Consider the following 11,060-nt stretch of genomic DNA (forward strand, 5'->3'; position numbering starts at 1 on the left):
TAGCTGGGATTACAGGCATGTGCCACCACACCTGGCTAATTTTTAAAATTTTTGTAGCAGTGGGGTCTCACTATGCTGCCTAGGCTAATCTCGAACTCCTAGGCTCAAGTGATCCTCCCACCTTCGCCTCATAAAGTGCTGGGATTACAGGCGTGAGCCACCATGCCCACCAGCCACATGTCTGTATTTATGTATGTATGAACTCAGCATAGCCATGAAAGAGACAAGGGTAACACTTGAGATGTAGACTATAGAACTATTTTAAACCATGGGCTTGCTATTATAATTGATTAGATGTTTAGCCACTCCCACAAAGCTTTCCGTTTATTGCACAAATAAACACAGCAGAAAAAATTTACAAGTAAAAGGAAATCAATAAACAGGTTTATGCATATATGGAAACTTGAGTTTTAACAAGACGTAACTTTTTAATCAATGTTACTGGAGCAATAGGTAACCCACATAAAAATGAACTTAGATTTCTCCTTCTAGACATAAAATAATATTATCTAGTGGAATAAAGGTCTAAACATATGAAAAGGAGAACTTTAACTTTTTTAGAACTGAACTTCTGTTTCCCCAGTTCCTAGCAGTTCCTGGAGTACAGAAGCTAGTAAAGAAGTATTTATGAAATGGCCAGGCGTGGGTGGCTTACCCTTGTAACCCAGCACTTTGGGAGGCCAAGGCAGGAGGATCACTTGAGCTCAGGAGTTCAAGACCAGCCTTGGCAACACAGTGAGGTCTCTATTATATTAAAAAATAAATAAAAGAAATAAAAAAAGAAATATTTATGAACTTAAGATTGAATAGTAAGTAAGTGGCTGAGAAAGCCAGAACTCTATTATTCAACAACTTGATAGGTTTTAAGATTTCTTTACAGATTTTTGGACCAGTCAAATGCCATAAACTAAGCCCTTAGCTACTGTCTACTTATCCAGCAAAAGGGAAGTTTTAAATTGATAAATAAGGGAAGAGGACTTAAGAGGCAATGAGATGGAAGGGAAACACTGAAAAGTCACAGCTTCTGGCTCGGTAAGGATAGGGGCATTTCACTGAACACCTACTTACCTTGAATGGCACAATCTATTTAGAAAAGCCTCCATTAGCAACCCACTTTTTTTTTGAGACGGAGTCTCTCTGTCGCCCAGGCTGGAGTGCAATGGTGTGATCTCGGCTCACTGTAACCTCCCCCTCCCAGATTCAAACGATTCTCCTGCCTCAGCCTCCGCGAGTAGCTGGGATTACAGGTGCGCACCACCATGCCTGGCTAATTTTTGTATTTTTAGTAGAGATGCGGTTTCACCATGTTGGCCAGGCTGGTCTCGAACTGCTGACCTCGTGATCCACCCGCCTTGGCCTCCCAAAGTGCCGGGATTACAGGAGTGAGCCACCGTGCCCGGCCAGCAATCCAGTTTTTAATATAGTCAAACAAAGGAATGAAATTATGTGGAAGAAATATTTTCCTTTATTTTATCCTCCAGCTGTGTGAAGGAAAATGCCTACTCTCCCATCATCTGAAACCCCTCTCAACCCACACGAGTTCCAATCTCGGTGAAATCTGCGCACGCTATGACCCAGTGTCACCTAGACCTGAACCTCTCCCTGGCCTTTATTCAGCTCTTACGCCTACTCTTTCCCCTCCCTTAAGGTAATGGAGCCCACACCCCACACATCAGAACATCTGATGAGCATTTTAAGACTACAGAATCCCAGCACAGTGGCAGGAGCTGGTAGTCTCAGTTACTCAGGAGGCTGAGGCCAAAGGATGGCCGGAGTCCAGGAGTTCAAGACTAGCCTGGGCAACAGAGTGAGACCCTGTCTCTCAAAGAAAAAAAAGAAAGAAAAAGAAAAAGAAAAATCACAGAATCCCAGACCCTGAGACTGCCTGGGATTCTGATTCAGTAAATCCAGAATAAGGTGTAGGTGTCTTTGAAAAGCTCCCTAGGTGAATCAATAGCACCACGAGGTTTGGGAACCAGGAAAAATTTAATCCCTCAGTACTCCCAGTTTGCAGAGATTGCATATAACAAATAGATGGTCAGCCAGTAAACTGTAGTAATCTCTCCTTCTTAAATTTTGGTTTATTTCATTTTGAAATCAAACATGAAACTGATATGTTGCTATAACTGGGATTAAGATTAGGTAGAGTGAAACTACAGGGTTTCCCCCATTTTAAAAAACATTGCAGAGAAATCATAGGGAAGACAAAATGCTTTGAACCTGAAATGAATACTTGTATTAAGAGGCGCCTAAGGGTGTCCCAGTGTCCCAGATGGTTGCCTGTGCTTTGAAAACCTACGTTTTTCTCAGAAAATCCGTGTATACCATCCAGTTAACAGAGCCAGGCTGTCCGCCGTGAGAATGGGAGAGGATCCCAAGTGAGCCTTCACCCTATTGTTTTCCCAAGAGGTGGATTTCTGCTGCTTCCAACCCCTGATCTCAACATTTCACGGATCATGACCATAAAGCAATTTCTGGCAACTAAATTATTTTAGATTGTTCCAAGAGAAGAAATTTTAAAAATGATAGCTTAAGAAGTAGGTCATTCTCCAAACAAATAAATTTAAAGATGGTTCATTAATTTGGAAAGGAAAAGGAGTAAAGAAGAGTAAGACTGCTCTACCTCAGCTGCGTTTTTATTCCTGAACTTGCTTTTTTCCAATTTGAGTAATTTTGGGGGGAAAAGTCTTTTATTTATTTATGTTTTTTTTTTTTTTTTTTGAGACAGAGTCTCGCTCTGTTGCCCAGGCTGGAGTGGAGTAGCGCGATCTCAGCTCACTGCAAGTTCTGCCTCCTGGGTTCACACCATTCTCCTGCCTCAGCCTCCCGAGTAGCTGGGACTACAGGCGCCCGCCACCACACCCGGCTAATTTTTTGTATTTTTAGTAGAGACAGTTTCACCATGTTAGCCAGGATGGTCTCGATCTCCTGACTTCATGATCCGCCCGCCTTGACCTCCCAAAGTGCTGGGATTACAGGTGTGAGCCACTGCGCCCGGCCTTTTTTTTTTTTTTAATAGAGATAGGGTCTTGCTCTGTCACCCAGGCTGTAGCGCAGCAGCATGATCATAGCTCACTGCAGCCTCATACTCCTGGGTGGAAGCAACCTCTGACCTCAGCCTCCCAAGTAGCTAGGACTACAGGTACGTGCCACCACACCCATCTAAATTTTTTATTTTTTGTAGAGATGGGGACTTGCTATGTTGCCCAGGCCACTCTTGAACTCTTAGCCTCAAGTGATCCTCCCTTTTCGGTCTCCCAAAGTGCTTGGATTATAGGTGTGAACCCCCACACAGAAAAAAAAAGTCTTTAAAAATTAATTGGGCTGGGCGTGGGGGCTCACACCTGTAATCCCAGCTCTTTGGGAGGCTGAGGTGGGAGGATCACTTGAGTCCAGAAGATCCAGACCAGCCTGGGCAACACAGTGAGACCTTGTCTTTACAAAAAATAAACAAAATTAGCCAGGCATGGTGGTGTGCACTTGTAGTCCCAGCTACCTGGTGGTGTGTGCCTGTAGTCCCAGCTACTCAGGAGGCTGAGGCAGGAGGGTCATTTGAGCCCAGGGAGTCGAGACTGCAGTAAACCAAGATTGCACCACCGCTTTCCAGCCTGGGCAATAGAATGAGAGCCTATCTCAAAAACAATAAATAAATAAAATGAAAATTAAATGAAAATGAAAATTAATTAACAGTAAAACAAACCATAGCCTTTCATGCTTTGACAGCCAGGCCAGTGCATGATCAGATGGCAAGCACACGGCCAAGAGACATGATGAGGCATTCAACTTCAGAGTTAAAAATGCACCAAGGAAACTAGGTACCATTCTTCACCTAGCACATTGCCAAGTACTGGAAAATCTGATACCCATGAAAGTAAAGCATGGGAAAACGAGTGCTGATCTCCACAGTGGGAGTGCAAAGTGGTAGAACCTCTTTGGAAAGTCAATTTAGGAAAGGTTAAATCTTTTTTTTTTTTTTTTTTTTTGAGACGGAGTCTTGCACTGTTGCCTAGGCTGGAGTGCAGTGGTGAGATCTCAGCTCACTGCAACTTCCCCCTCCCAGGTTCAAGAGATTCTCCTGTCTCAGCCTCCCAAGTAGCTGGGATTACAGGCACCCACCACTACACCCAGCTAATTTTTTGTATTTTTAGTAGAGATGAGGTTTCACCATGTTGGCCAGGCTGGTCTCAAACTCCTGACCTCGTGATTCGCCTGCCTCTGCCTCCCAAAGTGCTGGGATTACAGGTGTGAGCCACCGCACCTGGCCTGGTTAAATTTTTAAATGCATATAAAGCTTGCAATTCAGCAATTACACTTATGGACTAGGACAATCTAAATACAAACCCAAGGAATTGGTTAAATCATTACAGGGCTTCAACCCATAAAAGGGAAATTTATGCACCCAAATTAATAAGAATGGAGGCGGTTATTTATGTCCTGATATGAAAAGACATCCAAAATCTAAAGTTGCAGAATCTGCATGTGATATGATCTTTTTCTTAAATGGAAAAGACTGTGCCATTTTTAGCTACTTTTATGTGCATGAAGTTTTTGAAAGAATATGTAAGAAGCCATCATACTGGCTTCAAATTATTACTTAAATTTGTAAGTAATTTACCCTATTTATAAATTTAAGTTCTCAATCATTAATATTTTTTAAAAATAAACATTAAATGAACTTTGCTATGTAATGACTTTAAATAAAAATCATTTTAATAAAGGTAAACAAATGCTTTTGATCTTATTAAGCCTTTACAATTCAAGAGTGATGATGTCAGATATACAGTCCGTTTCAAATAAGTAAACTTAATTATTCATGAGAAATATGAAGGTATATATAATTGAGATTTATTGCTAATTACTAATATCTTCACCCAACCCATCTATTAGATATATGAATGAGAAGGGAACAAAGGGATAATTACAGGTATGAAATCCTACTCTTACATTCTCCGATAGGGTTTTAATTTGCAGAAAAATGGCCCAAGATCTAAATAGACAAGTAAAATAATTGTAATTACAGATTTTTAAATAATTGATTGACAATAAGCATATATGTTTATTCAATATAATGTTTCTTTCTTCCCCCAGCTTTTTTCATATTTTTCCATTGTATTTTAAAATGAAGCTTATTTTAAATTGTAATTTTTGTTAGGTTATAAGAGAACTAAGAATGTGGTTCAGGCTGGGCTCTGTGGCTCCCACTTATAATCCCAGCACTTTGGGAGGCTGAGGCAGGTGGATCACCTGAGGTCAGGAGTTTGAGACCAGCCTGGCCAACATGGTGAAACTCTGTCTCTACTAAAAACACAGAAAATTAGCTGGGCGTGGTGGTGGGTGCCTGTAATCTCAACTACTCGAGAGGCTGAGGCAGGAGAATCGCTTGAACCCGGGAGGCAAAGGTTGCAGTGAGCCAAGATTGCATCATTGCACTACAGCCTGGGTAACAAGAGCGAAACTCTGTCTCAAAAAAAAAACAAAAAAGAATTTGGTTCAAGGAAATTTAGTTATTGTTTTTTTTTTTTTTTTTTCCCCAAGAGGTAAACATACTGGCTTAATTTTTCTTAGAACGCTTAGTGCTATGAATTCGCATTTCTAACTTCATGAATGGCTACTGCATATAGAATTACAGAGACGGGGGATGATGCCATTTAGTTTGGGTTCTCCTGCACTGGTGTTCTTTAAGCACTGAATATGTATTAAAACTAATGAAGACAAAGGAAAATAAATAATTTCCTAGTATTTTTAACAACAAAACATTTTATTTCCATTTTGTTAATTATCTTACAAGATCCAAACTAGAATAATCTTACAATATCAGCTTAAAGCTGTAAAGGCATAGAAATTTGTCAACCCAAAGAGGATGCACATTTCAAGGCCTTTTCTTCATAGAAGAAAATATTTCAAGTGAACATCTCCACTGATCTAATTCACCCACTAGCCTATAAGCTGTAATAGATTTAAGGGAAGCCCTGCGATTCCCACACTCTATTGGTACCCAAAAGAATCATCCCCACATCCATATCTCCAATTTTTGGTCTCTGTTCTAGTCAGAAAGCAGCAGCTCTTATAATCTGGTGGAAATCCACAGGAATACAGGTAGCCACACACACAGAAACACCCCTCTATTAAGAAACATATAATTCTTGCCTTAAATTCTGGCCCATTTGTGTAACACTGGTGATGTAGTCACTTTGAGGCCATCTTCATTCTCCATTTTTATTGTTAAACAAGTGGCAAACAGGGGGAAGCATATGACCTAGCTTATGGGAGGAATTATGAATTGCAGCTGGCCGCCTCAATTGTCTTTTTTTTTTTTTTTTTCTGTCGCCCAGACTGGAGTGCAGTGGCGCGATCTCAGCTCATCCGCCTCTCGGGTTCACGCCATTCTCCTGTCTCAGCCTCTCAAGGAGCTGGGATTACAGGCACCCACCACCATGCCTGACTAATTTTTTGTATTTTTAGTAGAGACAGGTTTCACCATGTTAGCCAGGATGGTCTCAATCTCCTGACCTCGTGATCTGCCCGCGTCCCAAAGTGTTGGGATTACAGGCGTGAGCCACCGCACCCGGCCAATTGTGTTTTAATGCACAAGAGTCAAACACATCCTTAAATTTACCATTCAGACACTGGATTCTCCTATTTGAGTACATCCTTATATTTTAGTGATTCATGGCTCTTGTAACCAAATGGAACCACAGCTTTTGGAGCTAACAAGAGCCCCCATCTTCCCACCTGCCACAGACAATGGCCTCAGCCTGTTGCAACAGACCATTGTTCAGTGTCCAGCACTGAAATCATTGATCAGGCAATAAATATAGGAAAGCTAATTAATTACGATTGTCCAGACTTAGTCTGGAGCCTGGCTCCAGAAATCAAGATTAGCCAGAGACATGGAAGTCAGTTTGTCACTGGTCACCCCACCCTCTGTTGCCACTTGAATGTGTTGCCACCTGAATATGTTGCCACCTTAATATTTTTTTAAGACAAATTTTTAAAAACAGACAATTAAGGAATAATGTGAAGTGTGAGGCTTTACTTACCACCAGCACTCAGGTCGTCTAATCTTCCTGCACCCCGCAGTTGCGAGACGGCCATGTCTCAAAATTAAACCCCAGCAGGTAACAGATCAAGCCATTCCCCCCTCACCCCACCCCGCCCGGATCTTACATACAAAGATTGTAAAAGATTTCCAGTCTATCTCTGGATCTAAGGGAAAAAATAAAGATTATAAAAGATTGAATAGAAGATAAAGACTCCTTCCATTTTATGGAAATGCACCATACATAAAACCAAGACTTCTGCTTTAGTGCATCTAAATGTTAAGCCTGGGTAATCAAAAGCTTGTTTAAATCTCCATTTGACCTAACACAAGTGATAATTCAACCAGTGTAATGTCTGTTCAGATAAGGGCACTTAGTGAGTAACTGGTAACTAAAATTAGCAGAAAAAAAAGAAAGTAAATCCAATTGCTAAATAGATAGCATGCATGTGATATGTCAGCTATTAGAACCTTTAATTAATGATCACATTCTATCCAAGGAGGGGAAAATGTATTTGGCTAAACCTCTCCAACCGTCCATAGACACATCAAGAAAGTTCAAGACGTAATCCTAAGTAACTCAGTGTATGAAATGGTCTCATTTGAGCCATATGCACTTAACATATTTGTCTATTTGAGATAAAACCCAATTTGAGATTACAATGCTAACAAGCCACTCTGTATCTAGACAAACAGAATCCAAAGCCCCCAAATCTGAGGTTTTTGGTCTAACTATTCACTTGATCTATTAATAACCAAACAGACTGACTTGCCTTAGTCACTATCATAATCAGTCTCACGTGATAATGAGATGATCAAGGGTTAAATTGTAGTAAAAGCAGATAGGTCAAGATAGGTCAAGGTATTCTCCAACTTGATATTCTCCAAGCAAAACCAAGAAGCCAGTATCACCCCTTCTTCTTTCCACAAGTATTCCTGAGAGCCGACTCTGTGCCAGGCAGCATGGCACACATGAAGGAACACCGCTGGTCAGCACAACCAGGCATGTTCCCTGCCCCTGCAAAGCATTCAGAACAGCCAGGAGAACACTAAACCCACACATGCGAAAACTGCTGGGACGGGTCCATGGAGCCTAGAGTGGGAGATGGGATTACTTGGAGGTCAGGAATTGGAGCTTAATAAGAAGAGGGGAGGCAAGGGCCATGGTGCTGAGTCATTCTTAATTAGGGAGTCCTTTTGGAAAGACATTTGTGCTCAAAGCCTGAGTGATAAATTTTGCTAGTTGAAATGAAAACTAAATACATTCCAAGGATACATGTAAGTGTATTGATTTGTCTCCAAATTGATAACTGGGCAGTATGCCAACAAGTTCAATGATATTCTGGATGTCATTTAAGTGATTTTTTAAAAGGAGGTTGTTTGGCTGCTTCAAGACGGTTGGCAACTTGGAAAGAGGAAAAGGATAAGGTTATGGAAGAAGGAAAAAGAGAATGGAAGGAATATTTTTAAATAAACAAATTCAAATTTACTGGGAAGGGATTAAATCCTGCCGTATTTCAGGGTGAACAGTTAGTAAGATCTGAAGGAGTACAAAAGCAGGGGGGCGGCGGGGAATGTCACCCAACTGCAAGTTTTTAGCAATTATACCATAAATTATTTTCATCACTAGACTCTCAACACTGGTTACCGAGCCACTTTGACAGTAGCTGGCATCAAAACATTATGTGCATACAGTAAGTATTAAAATGCGACTTGGATCTCAAAAGGATAGTACATTCCTCAGGCCAGAAGCTTAAGCATCTCTTAGAAAATCTACATAGCAGAGGCACAGTTAGTACTTAACATCTAAGGACCATGGATTTCACAAGTAGTTATGAATCAAAGACTGCAGGCAAAAACTATATTATTAAGAGCAATCTCTCAGTCCAAATTAGACTAGGACAGCTAAGGAGGTCAAGGCAACTAGGTCATGGGTGTAGGTTCCTTTTTTTTTTTTTTTTTTCCTATTGTAAACATCCGCGCCTCCTGAGATAACTCACGTACTCTATCCTCAAATTTGACACACGGCAAATTTAACTATTAAGCATGGTTATCCACATCTTTCTACAAGGCATCACAAGGGTATCTTTGTGATACAAAGGTATCACAAAACCAGTAGAGTGAAGCCTTGCTAATGAACACACGTGCTGGAAAACAGATCTAAAATACCACGACCAGAACAAGCCACCGTCTTGGCGGCTGTCCTGGCCCACAAGAAATATTACAGCCTTGAAGACTGAAGTCGATAAAATGCAGTCGTTTCAGCACTGCGTCCAGGGAAGAGTACCCGGAATGCTCGCTACACTCTGACCGCATCCTTCGAGAACTTCTAGCCACTCTAGTGTGTGTTTGGCCAACTGAGTCCGCAGGCAAAGCGCTGAGCAAACGCGAGGGCGCTGGCTGGTTTGCGAAACCTGTCACTCCTTTTGGAAACGCAGCGCCTGCCCAGGTTTTCCCTGGCTCCGAGCGAGCTACACACCAGGCTTTCTCTGCCTCGGGAAGGCGGCGTGTGCTCCGGCCGGGGCCGCAGGACTGGGTACCAAACCCGCTCGCTCCAGGCACCGCTGGCATCCAAGGCGGTACGCGGCGGGGAACCTGAGGGTGCCTGGGCTACCTGGCCTCACAGCTGACTTTCCGCATCTCCGAGCTTCGGAGGCCTGGCCCGGGGTCCATTCTCCACGGATCCCCCAGCGCAGCTCATCCGCCTCGGGCTGGATGGCTTCCACCGGAAGAGTGCGGAGAAAGGCTCAGTTGCCGTGGGCAGGGCGCGGATTTTATTACTGCGGATGGCGCAGTCGCCTCCCCTGGAGACCCGCGACAAAGACGCAAGCCCCCCGCCGCGCTCGCCGCTGCTCTGGCCCCGCCCCGGCGCAAAAGACCCTGAAAAGCCTCCAAAGAGGGGTTCGCGCTCCCGAGTTTGCAGATGGGGCTGGACGGGCCGGGAAGTTCTCTCGGCGGAAATCGGAGGAATCCCCCCACCCCCACCCCAAAGATCCGCGCCTCCCAGCGCAGGTGGCCTGGCGCGCCCATACCTTGGTGGCGGGGTCCGCGGCAGCGATGGCGGGGTCCCCGGTGGTGTCTGGCGCCGCCTCGGCCGAGGGGCCACCGCCGCTGGGCTCGGGCTCTGCGGGCGTGGAGCTCCCCTCGGGCGGCTGCTCCGGGCTGCGCTGCTCGGTGGAGCTCCCGGCGCCCATGGCTCCTTCGCACTTCTCCCGCGCCCAGCCGCCGGGTTACGCCTTCCCCAAGCCGCAGGGACAGGGGCAAGAGCCAAAAGACGCGCGCCAGCGAGGTCCCAAGAGCGCCTTCCTTCGCCGCCAGCCTCCTACGAACGCGCCCAGCCTGCGAATGAAGGAGACGCGCTCGCGGCAAACTCCTTAAAAGAAAAGGGGGGGGAAAAAAAAGGCCACCTCTTAGCCTCCGCCCCCCTCCCCCTGGTTTTTCCCTCGCTTCATCACATGAGCACAGCCCCAGACACGCCTTGCAGCAGCATCTGCCCCCAGGCTGCCGGGACCAGAGGCGCTGCGACGTGCCAGCCCAGGTCCAGGCAGCAGCCCACCCGGCCCTCGGGCGCCTCCCGTTTCCAACAGGGGGGACGAGAGCTGCGGGGACGACCGAGGGCCTCAGAAGGCAAGAGAGCAGGGGAGCAAAAAGCCTGCCGGGGACACTGGATTCTCTGGGGTTTATTAAATGATGGATCACCCAAGGCAGGAGCTTCTGCTGCAGCCGACTTTCAGCTCGCCCAGGAGCGAGCCCGAGTCCCCATTTGCTTTCCTGCAGATTGTGTTTAACTCCAAACATTTGTTCCAGCCTCCTCCCCATTAGCAGGAGAAAGGCAAGCGCTCCCTGGCTCCTCCTGAGTCCGACCATATTTGGGCACCTCACGTGGCAAGAGCAGGGAACCGAGAGGTTAACGCAGTCAGGCCACGGATGAGGTGGGCCACGCAGGCCCACGCTCTCCTATCCTCCGGAACAAGTGATGTCAGGCGATGCCATCAGCAGTGCTAGCCGCCCCCCTCTCCCC

The 11,060-nt window shown here is 44.9% G+C and overlaps 1 protein-coding gene across 2 annotated transcripts in view; it reads right to left on the reverse strand.

Annotated features, from left to right (window-relative positions):
- The window catches only part of AKAP12 (A-kinase anchoring protein 12), a 120,386-nt gene extending 109,554 nt beyond the window's left edge, over window positions 1-10,832 (reverse strand). Inside the window, exons 1-2 of one of the 2 annotated variants that reach the window (XM_008007572.3) lie at window positions 10,739-10,832; window positions 10,072-10,412 (exon numbers count right to left, since the gene is read on the reverse strand). In XM_008007572.3, coding sequence (XP_008005763.3) covers window positions 10,072-10,233 — 162 coding nt within the window. In that variant the 5' untranslated portion in view covers window positions 10,234-10,412; window positions 10,739-10,832. Of the gene's footprint in view, window positions 1-10,071; window positions 10,473-10,738 lie in introns of those variants that run through there. The other variant, XM_008007571.3, reaches the window with a different exon arrangement.
- Window positions 10,833-11,060: the final 228 nt, after the last annotated feature.

This window comes from Chlorocebus sabaeus, chromosome 13 (genome assembly GCF_047675955.1).
Source record: "Chlorocebus sabaeus isolate Y175 chromosome 13, mChlSab1.0.hap1, whole genome shotgun sequence".
Taxonomy (NCBI): Eukaryota; Metazoa; Chordata; class Mammalia; order Primates; family Cercopithecidae; genus Chlorocebus; species Chlorocebus sabaeus.